This window comes from Acartia tonsa, chromosome 8, assembly GCF_053477335.1.
Source record: "Acartia tonsa isolate MP-2025a chromosome 8, ASM5347733v1, whole genome shotgun sequence".
NCBI classification, from domain to species: Eukaryota; Metazoa; Arthropoda; class Copepoda; order Calanoida; family Acartiidae; genus Acartia; species Acartia tonsa.
This window is the reverse complement of record NC_137267.1, coordinates 4,254,210-4,273,693: the sequence shown is the minus strand read 5'-3', so window position 1 is coordinate 4,273,693 and position 19,484 is coordinate 4,254,210. Positions and strand designations below refer to the sequence as shown.

Here is a 19,484-nt window from a genome sequence, read left to right as displayed (position 1 = left end):
GATAGGTCATGTAATGAGACTCAAAGATGACAGAACAGTAAAAGCAGTTGTGCTAGGTTGGATGGAAGACCTAGAGACCAGAGAGAAAGTTCCAGGAAAGAAGAGAAAGACTATCTTGTACTGGAAAAACATCTTAAGAGAGGCACAGATTGACTGGACCAATATTGGAACACTAACCAAGGACAGGAAAGGATGGAAAGCCATTGTCAAGGCCAGGATGGACCACCTGGAGAAGTGGGAAAACAGCAGAGGTAAGACATGGACAGATGGTAGAATGGAGAGAAACCCGAGAGCAGAAGAACCTGATGAAATGCCAGGTTTTACATGCGAGTTTGAAGGCTGTGAAAAGATCTGCAAGAGCAAAGCTGGACTTATTACACACAGAAGACGACTACATGAAAGATCTGAGAACAAGGTTACATTCAAATGTCAATTATGTAACCAGGAGTTTGAAGCAGAAGGAAATTTGAAAAACCACCAGAAAAGTTGCTCGGGAGAAGCCTCACAGGATCCAAACAGGAGGAGATGTGGAGACTGTGGAAGGGAGACCACAACCAGCAACTTTGCAAGGCACAGGAGAACATGCGGGGGACAGAACCCCCCACCACCGGGACCAAGACCTCCATCAAGAAGATCCCGATGTGACATCTGTGGGATGATGATCACAGTAGCAAACCTGGCCAGACACAAGACGTTAAAGCACGAGCAGTAGGCAGTGTACTATCGGTACAGAACGCCTCAGAAGAAGAAGAAGAAGATCTCTTAAAAATCGAGAACCCGCACTTACCTACGAGTTAAGGTAATAACAAAAAGTGTTACCTTGAGAATTTGGCAAGATGCCATGTATTAAATCTGGAGGTGGCTGTGAAAAAAGTGGCTCTGCTACTGCAGATCTTCTGGCAACTATAGGTGGATTTTCAACACCAGGTTCAGAGGGTCTTCTTGCTCTATTTGGATTTCTAACAATAGCAGGACTAGACTGATATGAGCTCTTCAGTGTATTTACATTAACATTTAAATCCTTGGTGATGTTAATAGCTTTACAGATTTGGTCCAAAGCCGTTTCATTTGTATCATTACTGTTATTTAAAGCAAGAAATATGTCATCAAATCGTTTAAGATCAGGTTCCATGAGATAAAACCCAATATTACTTTCTGTATGCGGCGTAGAATCTTGAAATGTTGTTTCTGTGTATTCAAAGAGAAAGTAAGGCCCGATTGAACTTAGCAACTGGCGCATTTCTTCCCGGATTTTTTCCTTATCTGGATAATTTTCAAGCTGGCTAGCATCCATTTTCTTATATTCTACATAAGAAAATAGGATTTTAACAGCGGGTTTGATTTGGATTGTATTGTTCTTGATATTTATCTTGATTGGTAAATCTTCTTGACTAAAATTAAACTTATATTAAAAGTAAACCAACCATTTACTGTTAATGTCACGCGCCTGACAAAGACGCATTAACATGACATCCAGGGGGAGGGTGAAGGGGTTTTACGCCCCTACCCCCAAAAAATGTAGTGCCGTATGCATAGACGTCCAAGGGGGGGGGGGTAAAGAGTGATTACCCCCCAAGCAAATTACCCCCCCCCCCTTAAAAAAAAATTTAATACCCCAAATAAAAAAGCTTGGACGCCACTGGCCGTATGCCCACTCCCAAAATTTTTTTTGGAAGTAGATTAGATTATCTAAACCCTCCCCCCTCTAAAAAAAATAAAAAATTATTTTTTTTGTCATTATTTACCTAGTTTAGTTAGGTACTTAATTTAACCCCCCCTAACCTTTACCTCCTGAATTCAATGTTACCTAGAGAGGGTCAGAAAACTTGAGTCAGGGAAGAGCATATTGAAACATTGCAGAAATTGTTGGTAGTCAACAGAATCACAAGTTTCATCAAGTTCCAGCAAGGTAAAACAGGTACAGCAACATTCATATCTACACAAAGAAATTGGATAGTACCAATAGGTTCAAAAAGTACGATTTTTAATTATGAAATTTAAAAACTACATAGTGAAATATAAATTCTGATCTAATCAGTAAATCCTTATAGTAAAGTAACAGGATCTTTATCTATGTGTCTGTCTGACTGACTGAGTGTGTACACTGAAGAATCTCGCTAACCACTGAACCGATACGGTTCTGCTTTACAGGGTAGTTTCTCATAGGTTCTGGGAAGGTTTATAGCGAGGCATACCCGCTAGTAAGATTGATAGAGTGAAAGCGTTTTTAACTAGGAAAAATTCCAACCTGAACTTTTGAAGGACCCATCCCTCTTTATGCAACGCAATTTCATCTCCATTTACAATTACCAGAACAAACTTATCATTTTCTCCTTCAAAAATTTGGGTCCAAACTTGGTGGAAATTGTAAACATCAACCTCCAGAAGATTGAATATTTTTTCATAATCTTTCTTCTTTATAGTTTCTTTGCTTAATGTGAAGAATTGACAAATTCTATCATTAACATTGCAATTGTCATTTTTCTTATGTGATTCATAGATGTTGCGAAAAACTGTGATGAAATGATCGACTTTGTCGACTGTCATGGATTCTGCATAATCTTTGTTATAGTTTGAGCTGATTATGGCGTAGTCAGTTGGACAGTTTAGTTGAAAATAGAAGGCGACTATGCGAATTAAAATTTCTTGCCAAGATTCCGTGCATCTGTTTAAAATATTTGGTAAACATAACTACCAGGGATCTAAAGGAATAAGACAATGGCCGATAAATTGATGTGTAAATCCCCAATGATGATGTATAAAATTACCCCTACTGTGAATTACAATTAGTGGTTAAATTGTTTTGACAGTGACACTCAACTTAATAAACCAACTAATCAAAATGCAATAAAAGTCCCCAAAGTTGTTGACATAACTACACAGATTCATAACAATTAGGTTTGACTAGCTAAAAAATGTTTTTCCTCTTAAATTTTCTAATTTTTAAAATGTTTCCTTTCAAGAAAAGTATTTACTTGGATAAACGTAAAAAATGATATTTGTAACTAACTTACAAAAAAATAATACATTTTGTATTAGTAATAATAATTTACATAATGACAAATAAAATAAAATAAGCCAAAATTAAAAGGCAAGATAAATGTACCTATGAGTTTACTTTAAATTAACTATTGTATAATATATTCAAATATTTTCCTATGATGTACAGAATCTAGGGTGTCCAGGTAGAGTTTCAAGCAAATCACTTGGTGATATGCAGTCATGGTTAAATACATCTTCAGCTTGTTGTCACTTTGTACTGTTGTTTGTGTTGAGAACGGTCCAATAATACTGTTGCACGTTTTAAATATTATCCTAATGTTTTTTTTATTGAAGATAAAGATCTCTTTAACTACTGAACTTTTGGGTTCCCTATTTTAGGTAATAGGGATGGGAATCCGTCGAATTTTTGGGCCGGATTCGGATTCCGGATTCTGAAGGAATCCGTCAAAAAAAGTGACGGATTCTTACGGATTCCGGATTCTTATTTTTGGCGGATTCCGGATTCGGATTCCGGATTCTAGCAGTATTTTAAAAGGCCGTCCGTCACAGAGGGATAGCTTTTTTCGTTAATTTATCACTATGTTACTTGGTTGAAGCCTTGATTTGTTTAAAGTGTTGACTTCCAGCATAACTAAAACATTTACATCACATTAGTAATTATTAAAATTTGTGGATCATATGAAGGAAATGAAGTCATTCCTAAAAAGGACAGAAATTCCCTTCCAAAAAGGACAGAAATCATCTTCCTTTTTCTCAGATATCTCAAATATGGACAAAAATCACTCTCCTTTTTCTCACATATCTGAAAAAGAGGATAAAAATCACATTCCTAAATCTCACTTTATCTTCCTAATTCTAAGAAAATTAACCCAATACCTCTAAGTTCTTCCTTATTCTCAGATAGCCTACCTTATTCTAAGAAATTCTTCCTTATTCTAATAAGATCTACCTTATTCTAAGAAATACTTCCTAATTCTATGACAATCTACCTTATTCTAAGACATTCTTCCTTATTCTAAGAAATTCTTCCTAATTCTATGAAAATCTACCTTATTATAAGACATTCTTCCTTATTCTAAGAAATTCTTAGTTATTCTAATAAGATCTACCTTATTCTAAGAAATACTTCCTAATTCTATGAAAATCTACCATATTATAAGACATTCTTCCTTTTTCTAAGAAAATCTACCTTATTCTAAGACATTCTTCCTAATTCTATGAAAATCTATCTTATTCTAAGACATTCTTCCTTATTCTAAGAAAATCTACCTTATTCTAAGACATTCTTCCTTATTCTAAGAAAATCTACCTTATTCTAAGACATTCTTCCTTATTCTAAGAAAATCTACCTTATTCTAGGACATTCTTCCTTATTCTAAGAAAATCTCTTCCTAAATCTCACTTAATCTTCCTAATTATAAGAAAATTAACCCAATACCTCCTAGTTCTTCCTTATTCTCAGATAGCCTACCTTATTCTAAGAAATTCTTCCTTATTCTAATAAGATCTACCTTATTCTAAGAAATACTTCCTAATTCTATGAAAATCTACCTTATTATAAGACATTCTTCCTTATTCTAAGAAAATCTACCTTTTTCCCTCAAAGTCTTCCTTCTCATCACATATCCTTCCTTTGTCTCAGATAATTTAGCTAATTCTTGCTAATTAGACCAACCATTCCTGGGATCTTAAGCTTCAGACAGAAAAACCTTACTATTTTCTTCATATTCTACCAGGAGATGAGAAAAGTGCTGTGTTGCAATAATTTTATGTAGATCAGATTTTTTCATCCAAATAAAAAAGCTAGCTTTTTTTAAGAGTGAAAAATAAGAATGTTTTTAATTTAATGACAAACTAGCCCCTAGAGACCTCTTTAATTTTAGTGGGTTTCTAATTTTTTTTTTTTTTTGGGGGGGGGGAGATTTTTCCTAGGGGAGATATCTCTTTAGAATGTGTTAGTACTCTCCCCCAAAATAGCTATAAACCTTCCTTTGTCTTATAAGAAGCTAAACAGTAATGAAGAACCATACTGCTTCTATATATAATATTAAAAAAATATTCTTATAAAAAAGGTAGCTTTTAGAAATTAGAAAAAAAACGTCCGTCAGCTTGGCTAGCCTGGACAAGAATTTGACGCAGCACGGCCGGCTACATGGTAAGGGAGGGGGTGTATTTTTTATGAACGAACACAAACCCACAGACATACATTTAAAATAAGACCATAGACTATGTATATTTAGAATTTTAAGAATTCTAATGGATAATTAATTATATTGTTAGTGTTTTATTTCAAACTAGCGGCTACGCTCCTAGAGACACTTTTAGGGGCACTTTAGGTGGTGGGAATTGAATTTAATATCTCCATTTTCTATAGTAGTTTAAAATGAAAAAGTGAAAAAAATGAAGGGAAGGGGGTTAATTTTTTTTGTTTTGGTGGGGGGGGGGGGGATCATACTCATCCCCACATTTTTCATTTCTGTTTTTTTTTATTTTAAATTAAAATTTTTTGTAAAGGAGTAATATTTTTCAAGGTGGGTGGTGGTACCCTTCTCAAAATGGCTATAAACCTTCTCAGGATCTATGAGAAGCTACAGTGTAAAAATGAACCATATCGGTTCAGCGGTATCTAATTATTTTAAAAAAACTTTTATATTACATATTCTATATTTACAAATTGTCTTTGATATGTTGTCCTTGTCCCATGCCGAAACAGAGAAATCAACCTATAATCAGGAATTAAGAGGGATAGGACAATGGATGATAAATCAATTTACTTAATTAATTAAATAAAAAGTCTCTAAAGTTGTTGAGCCCATTAATAAGAAATTGTTAAAATAAAACTGTGTAATAATCCAGGGAGGGAGTGAATATTGAGCTGTTTATTACACTGCACTGGTCCCCAAAGTTTTATAATAACGTTTTCTTATTCAGTGACTTAAAACTTTTATTGAATTTTATTGGTTTGTACATTAAAATGAGTGTCCTGTCCATTAACGATTCAATTCAACCACTAATTATAACTTACAAAAGGGATAATTTTATGTTTAATCAGTGAGGATTTACATCAACTTATCGGCAATTGTCTTATTCTTTAGATCCCTGTTAATAGTAAACGATTTAACCACCAATTATAACTTACAGAAGGGATAATTTTATGTTTAATCATTGAGGATTTACATCAACTTATCGGCAATTGTCATATCCCTTTAGATCCCTGTTAATAGTATATTTGGGGAATGAATAATAGAACATATGGGTTAGTGAGGGGATGAGTGATGACCAACATCAGAGCTAAAGAATTGTTGATTTTCGGATATTTTTATAATTATAAATATATGTTCAAAAGATATAAAGGATTATGAATTTTCTTAATATTCATATTACTTAATACCAAAAAATAAAATATTTCTTAATGTCAAAACTTTTTGTATTTAGATTTTAGTATTGGTCTTTAAAAGCAACAAATTGGGTCGAGTTGGGTCAATATTTAAAAGGATGGTTCGATTTTTAAAGCTATAAGTACCCTATCTTATTGACATAGAGTTACATAGAAAAGTTGTCGCCAAATTAAGTTGCTAACCTGTTTATTGGTCAGTTTATTCACCATAAAGAAGGAAAAGAGATAGGGTAAAGGGGAGAGGGGATAGATAATGTTTTAACCATCTACAACAATGATATTTTAAGAGGATACAAAATTATGGTTCAACTTCCAATTAATTCTATATTTATTCACGTGGATATTATCACAGGAGAAAATTTTTAGTTAGTTTAGGTTGCAATTTCCCTTCGATTTTATTTGGTGTACCATTTTTCCATTAGGATGGGAGGGAATAGGGTAAAGAATTGGGTGGGGAAGATCGTTATTTTAGCCCGCAAGAGAGTTCACTCTATTATAGAACATGAAATGTTTCGTGTAAGATCTAAGTAATAATAAATCCATTGTGGTGAATTCAAAATTAAAAAAAAAATTGAAAATTGACCCACTCTAATTGCCCTTGAATTGATTTCATAATTATCAGCTGTTTTAGTTTACCGACGAAAAGAATAAGTTGCCAACTTTCTATAGAGTTTGTACCACATAAATAGGAATGTGAAGAAAAAAAACATTACATTGGTTGAGACTAGCAGCTACGCCACTAGAGGCTTCTATGGACACTTTGGGTAATTAATCAAATAAAAATGTCTGACTCTAAGCCTGGGATTTTATTTTTGAAAAGGAAAAGATTTTTTTCTGATGGTTAGGGGGGAAATTTTTTTCTTTAGGCAATTTTTCTTGGGAGCTCAGACAAACATCCTGTTACTTTTATAAAAGGATTGCTAATTACATATAGTTATTGAAGAAAATTATCAGTAAAATATACAAAATATTTTAATTTGTTTTGAAATTATTACTTTTTTGGTCTTGGTCTAATATTTTATGTGTTGGCTAGAGAAAGATTGTAAAGACTACTTGTCTTTTTCTGTTATCCTGTTATTATTAGGTTTATTTCTCTGCAAAATTATGTTAATATTATTAATAATTTTATGAATAAAAACATAAACAAACACTAAATGTCAAAAGATACAACCAAAAAAAATACTGAATTTTCTATTATTTCTTAAGATAATTTCATACTTCTGACTGGGGTTCCTATTAAAATGTACTTTATGAATTTCCACCTCTAAAGTACAAACAAACATTTCAGGTCAAAAGATACAACTCAAACTTATCCTACACATGTTGTTCTGATATCCCAATAAACATAAGGAAATATATGTGAGAAAAACCAAGATTTTGAGAGAATAAGGAAGGGGAAAAGGCAGAATTTATATATTCTCTATACCTTTATTTCAGTTATGATATCCCAATATAAATTAGGAAAATTATCTGAGAAAAAGGAAGAATTAGGGGAATTAAGGAAGAACTTCTTAGAAAAAGCTAGGTTATCTGAAAATAAGAGAGAATTAGTAAGGAAAAGGAAGAAGTTCTTAGAATAAGCTAGATTTTCTTAGAATAAGGAAGAATGTCTTAGAATAAGGTAGATTTTCTTAGAATAAGGAAGAATGTCTTATAATAAGGTAGATTTTCATAGAATTAGGAAGTATTTCTTAGAATAAGGTAGATCTTATTAGAATAAGAAAGAATTTCTTAGAATAAGAAAGAATGTCTTAGAATAAGGTAGAATTTCTTAGAATAAGGAAGAATGTCTTAGAATAAGGTAGATTTTCTTAGAATAAGGAAGAATGTCTTAGAATAAAGTAGATTTTCATAGAATTAGGAAGTATTTCTTAGAATAAGGTAGATCTTATTAGAATAAGGAAGAATTTCTTAGAATAAGGAAGAATGTCTTAGAATAAGGTAGATTTTCTTAGAATAAGGAAGAATGTCTTAGAATAAGGTAGATTCTCATAGAATTAGGAAGTATTTCTTAGAATAAGGAAGAATTTGAAGGAATAAGGTAGACTTTCTTAGAATAAGGAAGAATTTCCTAGAATAAGGTAGGTCTTCTTAGAATAAGGGAGAATTTGTTAGAATAAGGTAGATTATCATAGAAATAGGAAGTATTTCTTAGAATAAGGTAGATCTTATTAGAATAAGGAAGATTTTCTTAGAATAAGGAAGAATGTCTTAGAATAAGGTAGATTTTCATAGAATTAGGAAGTATTTCTTAGAATAAGGAAGAATTTGAGGGAATAAGGTAGATTTTCTTAGAATAAGGAAGAATTTCATTGAATAAGGTAGGTCTTCTTAGAATAAGGGAGAATTTGTCTAATTAAGGTAGAATTTCTGAGAATAAGTAAGAATTTGGGTAAATAAGGTAGATTTATTAAGCATAGTTGTAATAGTGAGGAAAAGGAAGAATTTCTAAGAATTAGGAAGAATTTGTAAGATGGTGGACAGAGGTCACCTTCCTTTAGTGAGAATTTGTAAGATAGTGGACAGAAATCACCTTCCTTACAGAGAATTTGTAAGAAAAAGGAAAGTAAATAGCCTTCCTATACCCAAGGAAGGGAATTTCTGTCCTTTTTAGGAATGACTTCATTTTCTTCATATGATCCAAATTTGTTATGTAGAATTTTTTTTTTGATCTTTGCCTTCAAACAGAGGGAGTTGTAAGAAAAAAGACGGTAATTTTAGCCTACCAATTTAGAATCCGGAATCCGCTACAAAAAACGGATTCCGGATCCGGATTCGGATTCCAAAATTGGCCGAAAATTGGGCGGATTCCGGATTCGGATTCCGGATTCCCATCACTATTAGGTAAGCTACACATGGGTTCATTGTTAGTTTTAGACTATTTTGTTTTTAGATTTTGTCTTCGAAAGATTTTAAGCTATTTTTCTAGCCCTGTCTTTACCCCTTCGAAAACAGAGCCCCTATATGTAGGGGGATAACCGCTAACTGTGAAAAAAAGTAGAATTACAAAGCTAAGTTCAAGCTAGAAACAAATAACACACAATGAAAAATCTACCTAAAATTATCGCCATTTTAAATTGTTTAGACTCTAGAAACTAGAATGTATATTAATATTTCTATTACAGGGGTACGCAGTCACTGCTCGTACGAAATCAATGGAAATAATATTTAATATTCCTATAAATAAGTCCAGTTATTTCTTCTTTTCTGTCCGCCTTGAAAGTAATTTCATACATAATATTTGATGCATACTTGTCAGAATCAGCGGGAGCACTGAGTGTATCATTAGAGGTAGCATGACTTTCAGGTAACACGGCACCAGAACCATTGTTAGGGTTGACATAAAGCTCATTTGCAATACCAGATTCTGGTTTTAAAATATCTTGTTTTATTGTGTGTGTAGCCATGGTTTCATTGTGTATGGACTTAAGTAGTCGAGGAATATGACGAGACATATTCGTATACTAGCCAGTAACCTTTACACCCAAGTACAACTACTTGACACGCTGTCTCATGGAAGCATCTTGTTTAATTAACATTTTTAGTAAAAAATCAACGTTTAGATAACTAGTGGCTTCGCCCCTAACATCTAACGGTTGTGTATTTTGGTGAGAAATTGGAGTAAGAAAATAAACGATAACCTCTACATTCTACAAAACTTAAAAATTAAAATCCTACAATTGCCATAAAAAAACTATGCAAAGATGCCCTAAAATAAAACTCATTAGGTAATGGTTCTAGAGATCTTAACGGGTGGACAAAAAGCATAATTACTTTAGGCTATAATGATAGAAAATATCTGTAAACTGTAAAACAGTAAAAAACTGGAAATTGTAATCATTTAGAATAATTATGTATTGTCATCAACACAGGAATTAAATAATTTCAATAACAATAAAAATCTTTAAATATTCTAGTTTTCTAGTTTTTGAATGGTAAAAAATGTTATAGAGCTGCACTACTAAGCAGTAGAAAAACAAGATAATTCAAATTGCCTAGATTTGTTGGTGTTCTTCTAGGACATGAGTAACTTCTTTGTCTACGAACATTTTCCAAACTTTGCACGGTGGGCTTGGCTTTCCAAGTAAATATCTGCAGCTGTCTCTCTCCAAAGTAGACTTTTGACTTGGATTCTTTAAACTTTCTTGCGTCAACGTTGCTGTAAAATTTTAGTATGGCATATCCACTTCTCGGCACCCATTCCGAGATTTCTCCATTGTGTTCTCGTGCAAATAGGTTCATTCTTTGCCAGCTAAACATAATAAAATATTTTTTTATGGTGCAACATCTTACCTAATAAAAATATGACCAGTCGTAATAGTAAGCTACGCTAAAATGACTGAAACTTTCTTCATATTACAAGAGATATTCAATCATTCATAAGAACAACATTTTAATTAATACATGAACAAAAAGGGGGAGTTTTGACACATTTGCGTAAACCTGGAGTATAGGCTTTATCTTTGGACTATATAAAGCCTTTACTCCAGGTTTACGCAAAAGTGTCAAAATCCCCCCCTCCCCTCCCCTTATTCTCTACTTTTATTATATGGCAGGACAAACAAACATTAACACTTGTAGAGTGTAAGAACTGAATAAGAAGAATATTAACGCATACGTCTTAACAAAATTGAAAGTACAAGGGGGGGGGTAAGTTTTGCCACTTTCGCGTAATCAGTGTTGTGTGGGCTAGGTATTAATCTGAGATTATAGGTTATTTAGGATAAAAGTTTACTTTTGGGTAGTAGTTCACGGAAATTTAATCATTTTTTGAATAGGTCTCCAGGTTCAGGTGCTGCAGGCTGGAAGGTCGTTTCTGGACAGGTAAAAAAATTTAAAAAAATTAGTTTGAAGAGTTAGAGAGCAACTTATAAAACAAAATATGCTTCTTTTTGAATGTTATTAACATATCTGCAGAAAAAATTAAAATCGGCCTCCAGGTTCAGGTGCTGCAGGCCTCCAGGTACACTCGGGACAGGTAAAAATTAAAAATTTTTATTTGAAGAGTTACAGGTACACTTATAAAACAAAATATGCATCTTTTTGGATGTTATCATCATATTTGCAGAAAAATTTAAAATCAGCCTCCAGGTTCAGGTGCTGCAGGCCTCCAGGTACACTCTGGACAGGTAAAAATTAAAATTATTTATTTGAAGAGTTGCAGGTACACTTATTAAACCAAATATGCATCTTTTTGGATGTTATTACCATATTTGAAGAAAATATAACAATTGGCACCCAGGTTCAGGTGCTGCAGGCCTCCAGGAACACTCTGGATAGGTAAAAATTAAAATTTCTTATTTGAAGAGTTCCAGTTACATTTATAAAACCAAATATGCATCTTTTTGGATGTTATAATCATATTTGCAGTTAAAATTAAAATCGGCCTCCAGGTTCAGGTGCTGCAGGCCTCCAGGTCCAGTCTAAACAGGTAAAATTATAATTTCTTATTTAAAGAGTTAGAGGTACACTTATGAAACTAAATATGCGTAATTTTGGATGTTATTATCATATTTAAAGATAAATTGACAATCGGCCTCCAGGTTCAGGTGATGCAGGCCTCCAGGTCCACTCTGAACAGTTAAAAATTATAATCTCTTATTTAAAGAATTAGAGGTACACTTATTAAACCAAATATTTTTTTGATACTTTTTGATATGGACACCTTACCTGGATCCTGTTGACTGCTGGTTGTCGCTAGCCAGTTAAAAAAGCCTAAATGGTTATTTTTGAATTTAGAGGAATGGTTTCTAAAAAGAAAATGGCTAAATTATAATAATTTAGTATAATAGGTATAGTATTTAAGGCTTCGAAATGTGTTCCAGACAGGCTCTAGATGGCCTCCAGGGGCCTGCTGGACAGGTAAATTAAATGTGTAAAGGAAGGTATAGTATATAGAAAAAGATAAGAAACTTAAATAAAAAATTGAGCATGGAGGCCACCTTGAGCCTGTCTAAAGCACATCTAGGGACATTAAATAATATGTATTGTATTTGATAATGATATTTAATCATTTCCTATTTTATAACCTTTTCTCTAAATTCAAAAATTATGTATTAAGATTATTAGCTATCCTGCAGGCTCCTGGAAAAGGTTTACTTGATAAATTTTGCTATTTTATTATATTTTAACAATTTTCTATTTAGAAACCTTTCCTCTAATATCAAAAAAACCTAAATAAAAGATTTTAAGTTTTACCTGTCCTGAGTGTACCTGGAGGCCTGCAGCACCTGAACCTGGAGGCCGATTTTAAATTTTTCTGCAAATATGATGATAACATCCAAAAAGATGCATATTTGGTTTTATAAGTTTACCTGTAACTCTTCAATTAAGAAATTTTAATTTTTACCTGTCCAGAGTGTACCTGGAGGCCTGCAGCACCTGAACCTGGAGGTCGATTTTAAATTTTTCTGTAAATATGATGATAACATCCAAAAAGATGCATATTTTGTTTTATAAGTGTACCTATAACTCTTCAAATAAAAAATTTTATTTTTTACCTGTCCAGAGTGTACCTGGAGGCCTGCAGCACCTGAACCTGGAGGCCGATTTTAAATTTTTCTGCAAATATGATGATAACATCCAAAAAGATGCATATTTTGTTTTATAAGTGTACCTGTAATTCTTCAAATGAGAAATTTTAATTTTTACCTGTCCAGAGTGTACCTGGAGGCCTTCAGCACCTGAACCTGGAGGCCGATTTAAAATTTTTCTGCAAATATGATAATAACATCCAAAAAGATGCATATTTTGATTTATAAGTGTACCTGTAACTCTTCAAATAATAAATTTTAATTTTTACCTGTCCAGAGTGTACCTGGAGGCCTGCAGCACCTGAACCTGGAGGCCGATTTTAAATTTTTCTGCAAATATGATAACATCCAAAAAGAAGCATATTTTGTTTTATAAGTTGCTCTCTAACTCTTCAAACAAAATTTTTTATTTTTTTTTACCTGTCTAGAAACGACCTTCCAGCCTGCAGCACCTGAACCTGGAGACCTATTCAAAAAATGATTAAATTTCCGTGAACTACTTCCCAAAAGTAAACTTTTATCCTAAATAACTTATAATCTCAGATCAATACCTAGCCCACACAACACTGATTACGCGAAAGTGGCAAAACTTACCCCCCCCCCCTTGTTGCAAAACTTCTTAAATTCAGGAAGATGTCCAAGGAAAAACTTACAATTTTACGACTTGATTATGGAGATGTTTCGTTCATAACATTGTACTTTTTGGAAATAGGAATCAGTATTCCAAAAATCAGGTTGATAGGATAATTATAACATAAAAAAATTATTGTCAAAAAAGTGAAAAATCAACATGTCATGTTTTAAATGGACGTATGGACTCTCTTGTAGCGATTATACAGTTGCTACGCTTCCTTAATCGTACCTAATTGTTATCATCTTGCAAAATTTGAAGTCGACATTCAAATTAACGAAAAGGGCTAACTGTTCCGGACGGACGGACTTACCCTAATCATAGGAATGTTTTGCTTTTAAAATATACCTTGACATTGTTCCCCTTTCTTCTTGAGTGCTAGGAAGATTTGTAACTTTCAGATACTGGTCCACCTCAACGTAAATATCACTGACAAGATAGCCAAAATGCATGGTCTGGTGAGCAAATGATTTCAGCACTTCAGAGCTGACTTGAGGATGGACCAGCATAATCTCAATACTCACCCCATCCTCGTTCTTTGCCTCGTGAATATCATTTGTAAAGTCTTTGTCTCCAGTTAGTAAGATTATTTTTAATGGATTGCTCTTGAAATCTCTGATAAATCTTTTTATCAATGATTTTAGTTTTTTATCTGCCGCATTTTTGGATGAGTTGCTTACATGTATAACATCAACCTAACAATTAAGGAAATGTAAAGTTATGACATATAAAATACTTGCAGTTACGCCTCTAGGGGCAATAGATAGGCCAAATTAGTTATAATACTTCCCTGGACATATAAAAGGCTTCACTGTATAGAAAACAACAATTACTTTTGTCGACGTAATGGAAATATTTCAAATTAAGAGAAGAACTCAAACTTGAAAAATTACCTAGGTAAAAATCATAAACAAACAAGGTCAAATCTAAACGACATTATAAAATAAAAAATGATAATTTACTTGAGCTTCTGTAAGTTTGTCAAGAGCTTCAGGATTTTCAGTTCTAACATCACAGACAACATAAAAGCCTTTCTCACAGCAGTCTACAAAAAATTAATCATTATCAAACGTACTTAAAAGTAGACAAAGCAGTTAAGTGGCGTTTTCTTCAAAATTACCTGCCCCCTTATTTAAAAAAAAAAGGAATAAATGGGAGGGTATTACACATATATACTTCAAAATAATCGTTTTGGTGTCACGCCCCAGGTTATAATGGATACAGGAAATCCCCACAGGATTATGGCCACGCTTCCAGTATACTAATTATCATTTGAAAAGAAAGTATACCCCATCCCTAATTACTTTCATATTAGCTAGTAAAAAAAAACATCATACCTTTGGAAAATTTTAGGTCTCTAATTTTTTGACAAATGGCTTGGGGGGACATTCCTTTGGGGATATTTACATTTTGAATGTCCCAAAATACACCAATAAATTTTCTTTTACTCGTTGTTTCACTCATTTTAATTTAACTCGCATCTGAAATATAAATAAATTAAGTAAATTTATTCTAATAACATCGACTGGGTTGCTAAACTGTTTTAGACATATAGCTGGAATTTATATCAAGATTGAAGAAGAATGGCGGGGGGAGGCTTGAGACCAACCTGATCTCATGCTAGATGACCCGTTTCAAAGATATTAAATAAAAAGAAAATTAAACGACCAAAACATACAGTATTACGAAGTAATTTACGTCTTTTTTAAAGTAACTTTTTAAAACTAGCCAACAGGATTCATTGATTAAATGGTAATACTTTTGGTTAAGTGTGCAACAAAGCATGAAATTGAGTAATCTTACATTAATTATAGAGATAATCAATTTAAAATACAAAAAAATTACTCCCAACTTAAAATTAATGGTTTCATAAGATTATATTTAAAAAATCACACAAAAAACGAACAATATAATATTAGTCCGTTTTCTTAAACAAGCTGCTAACTGATCTAAAATAAGTGTGGTTAGGTTACTGGACTCAGTTCAGTTACCAATGATAAAGTACGCAAAAGTTTTATTATGGTTTCTTAAATAAACTGATGTGGACAATGCGTCATTTTTAACATATGTTATAAGCTGTCGCAGTTAACCGATGAAAGGCAGGGTTGCCGTACTAAAATTCATTTAAATTAGCATAAAAGGCCTATTTGGGACAAATGTCGTCTTATAAAAAAACCTAATACATCTTGGTATTTATTTTATTAATGGTATAAGTAATGAAAAGATGCAAAGAGTATAGAAAATAAAGAAAAAGTACAAAGAAGAAATTTTTGATATAAGTTAAATACAATATATAATATTTTTTATGTCGATAAAACAATTTTTAAAAAAATCGCTTGTCAATAAAGATCTTAAAAATAGGCGCATGCTGAATTTTTCAATTTTTTTTTTTGGGGGGGGGCAGGCAGGGGGCTGGACGGACCCAACCGCTGTTCTTTTAATAAGTAATTTTTAATGTTGAAAAGTAATTTATATTTTTTTGGAAAGCTTTGTTTTTGTATGGAAAGAAAATTTTCTTCCTTCAAAAAATTTTTTTTTTAATCTACAAAATCATCGTAGCTATTTGCTAATTTACAAAATTAATGCCACCCCAATTCATATTTGTTTTTATATTTTTCTTCTGAAGTACAAATGCCCCGTACGAATTTCGACAGCTTGCTTTGGTTAAGCTGTTTTAACCACCCTCGGATAAGTCTTAACTGATGTGAACATTGGTTTAGCTTTAACTTATGTTATGACGTCACACATCGGTTATCATGATCAGTTAAATTTACTTCAGTTTGGTCTATGAAACACTTAACAGCACCCTAAACTTATGTCTAAGCTGCTAACCGATGTCAATTTATTTTATGAAAACGGGGTATTGTATATGACTTTAAAAAATAACATTTAAGTCTAATTTTAAAAGTTTAATTTCTTTTCAAAACATCTTTTGTTTATTTATACTTTTCTAATGTTCAAAAGTTACAAAACAAAAACAATGAATACAACTTTCTCTAAATATTTTATCCCATATAACTTCAATTGCTGTGGTTCTAGCATATTCTATTTTAAAATCTAAGTCTCAGGATGGTTTGAGTCTATAATTCTGAAACTCTTCTTACTTCTTACTCCTTCACAGATAGAGTTTCCCTTATGATGGCGCAATAGCTAATTTCTTGTATATAATAAATAGGGAAATTTTAATTGTATAGTTTTTGTCCTCAGATTTAGTCACCGGATTTCAAAAGTTAACACGGCATTAAACGCACAAAACAGAGCCAACAACTTTTTATACAAGTAATTTTTTTTTTCATTTTTTAGAATCATTTTTAATCAAATGGTTTTTGTTCTATTTAAAATAGAAATTAAGGTTTAAAATCTAATAAATATTTACAATCAAATGAAGAAACTTCTTTGTTTTAGTCAAAATTGAACTTTAAAATAAAAAAGGCTGGTAACCCTGTCGTAGAACATTCAAAATAACAAGTCATGAAGAAGCATTTCATATCATTAGCATGACAAGTTTTCAGTGTTAAATTGAAGTTTTACAAACAAGAAAAGTAAATTTTTGTATGTTTAGTTGTTATTTATGTAAAGATAATCATTATTTTAAGAAATTCACATATTTTTATCATGCTAAGTAAGATATTTTAATTATTTCTGTAAATTAAACGTAATTTGTTTACACGAGGTAAAATGGAAAATATTATTTTGTTTGAAATTTGTTATAAGTTTGTCCCTGAATTATGTTATATACAAATTGTAAGTTGTGAATGATATTGATATGTATATATTTGTTAATGATACAGTTGTGCTAGCTTGTTTTAAATTATTTAGACATTTGGATTAAAATTGCGTTTTTTCGGTATATATATAAATAATCTTATCTATATGATGATTCCACGATTTTCAATTTTCTCCCCTTGAAAGACTCATAGAAGTATAAGTAATCACATCCATATCTAAATTTCTATTGGAGTGGGCAATTAAATCTTTTACTAGAATAATAAAATTTATTTCTTTATATATAATATATATTACTAGGGTTACGCGCTTCGTAGAATACCCATATCTAAGAGTATATAATATCTGTTTTTTAGGTAATTTCTTACAAATGAGCCAAGGAAACAAAGAGAAAGTGTTCCTTATAAGTTAAAATTACTCAGGCAAATAGGATTTAAACCCTTAAATCTTGCTCTAAATTAATCTTAAAATGAATTCCTATGCAATTTTAGAGTAATAGTTAGTTTTCTCCATTGTTTTTAGACCAATTTCTTTTAAAAAAAAGGTACCTAAACATGCCTATTTAATGTTATACTTATTTATATATTTTGCTATTCAAATTAATACCTATAATTTTAATTGTTTCAGACTTGATTGAAAGTGAAATAAACAAAGCAATTAGCTATGGGCACCAAAAAGAAAGTTGGAAAGTCGAGGCGAGATAAGGCCTATTGGGCAGCCAAGGAAATCGGCTACAGGTCCAGAGCCTCTTTCAAGCTTATCCAACTTAACAGAAAATGGGAGTTCTTACAGGTTTGAGTTTTATATTTGTTTTTGGATAGGTAATATGATAAGAGAATTAGGGTTGTGCCGGATATCCGACCAACGCCGGTATCCGGCAAATATCCGGTTATCCGGCCGGATAACCGGCTAAATTACTACATATTAAAGTATCAAAAAAGGATATAGTCCCTTTGATGGCAACGCACCTTAAAGGGCGATTCGTTGTATTTTTAAAATTGCTTTTAATAGGTTATTTTAGGTTAGGTTATATTTGGTTAGGTGATTGCCCCGCAGGGTTAGGCAATTGGTCCCGCAAGGTTAGAGTCCCCCGCGGGGGGCTAGAAATAGGAGTAAAGCTACTGTGAAAATACGAATAATCACTCCTAAAGGGGCGTTGCCACGAAAGGGACTATACCCAGAAAAAAATTTCTTCATAAACTGGTGTTTTATATTATACTAGCGGCTGCGTCCCTAGTATCTAGGGATATTAGAAGGGACATGAAAGTGCAGAAAAATAACTTAAAACCTTACAACGACTTTTTATAAAAATTAAACAGCCTAAAACCACCTTGGGACCTATAAGAAGCTTCACTCTAAAGGAGAACCATATTGGTTCAGCGGTTAGCGAGATCCTTCGCTACAGACAAAAAAAAAGCTTTATATACTTTATATAATAGGATAAAATTAAGGTTAAAACTTAAAAATTAAGTAACTATTAAAGGATCTTTCTTCTTTGCAAATAAATCTAATTAACTTCCCTCAATCTGTAATATCAACCCCTAACGGTTGGAGGATGGGCGGGGAGGTGTCGTTAAATGCCTGCCCCCCACCCTCTGTTTTTTTTCCATCCCATTTTCTGTGTATAAAAGGTAGAGGGCTATAACGGAGTGACTTTCGAAATATGGGTATGACACATAACTGAGAGTTGAAATTTTTTAATACCTCCTTCCTGGCGGGCACAGGATGCCAGCAAATCTGGTAAGGTCATTCAGGTAAAAAGTAAAAATATACTTTTAAACTTGAATTTATTCATGAGCGAAATATTGATTTTGCCTCAGTCTATAACATACGATAATATGTAGTCCATAATCATGATTAATTATGATCTTATATACTATTTTAGAAATCAACAGTATGTATCGATCTGTGCGCCGCCCCTGGCTCCTGGATGCAGGTGTGCAGAGAGAACATGCCCATATCCAGTCTTGTTATTGGTATAGATCTGGCGCCAATCAAACCTATCCCAAACTGTATCACTTTGCAAGAAGATATTACAACAGGTCAGAATATTGTTTTTTTTCATTATGGTTAATGGGGCTGGGGAGTAGAGTCATGTTCATTTTTTATCCAAAGAAATTAAATTTTTTGTTGGATGAGGTTAATGGTTAGGTTTATTTTATTATTTTTATTTTGAAAATTGTGGAACGATTGG

General features: G+C 32.5%; 4 protein-coding genes across 6 annotated transcripts in view; 1 reads left to right on the top strand and 3 right to left on the bottom strand.

Annotated features, from left to right (window-relative positions):
* Positions 1-19,484, top strand: part of LOC145325837 (pre-rRNA 2'-O-ribose RNA methyltransferase FTSJ3) — a 197,915-nt gene that overhangs the window by 153,384 nt on the left and 25,047 nt on the right. The window contains exons 2-3 of the mRNA XM_080168807.1: positions 17,918-18,082; positions 19,176-19,332. Of these exons, the coding sequence (XP_080024933.1) occupies positions 17,954-18,082; positions 19,176-19,332 (286 nt within the window). The 5' untranslated portion in view covers positions 17,918-17,953. The remainder of the gene's footprint in view (positions 1-17,917; positions 18,083-19,175; positions 19,333-19,484) is intronic.
* Positions 1-19,484, bottom strand: part of LOC145325836 (uncharacterized) — a 238,290-nt gene that overhangs the window by 212,068 nt on the left and 6,738 nt on the right. The window lies entirely within an intron of this gene.
* Positions 788-2,694, bottom strand: LOC145325588 (uncharacterized). Its single transcript, XM_080168557.1, has 3 exons — positions 2,249-2,694; positions 1,808-1,936; positions 788-1,391 (listed from the first exon to the last, which is right to left on the bottom strand). The coding sequence occupies exons 1-3, from the start codon at positions 2,545-2,547 to the stop codon at positions 788-790; spliced, it is 1,032 nt and encodes a 343-aa protein (XP_080024683.1). The 5' UTR covers positions 2,548-2,694.
* LOC145325586 (meiosis regulator and mRNA stability factor 1-like) lies at positions 11,796-15,183 on the bottom strand. The gene is made up of 4 exons (XM_080168554.1): positions 15,174-15,183; positions 14,527-14,609; positions 13,913-14,259; positions 11,796-11,823 (listed from the first exon to the last, which is right to left on the bottom strand). Exons 1-4 carry the CDS (start codon positions 15,181-15,183, stop codon positions 11,796-11,798), a joined length of 468 nt encoding a protein of 155 aa, XP_080024680.1.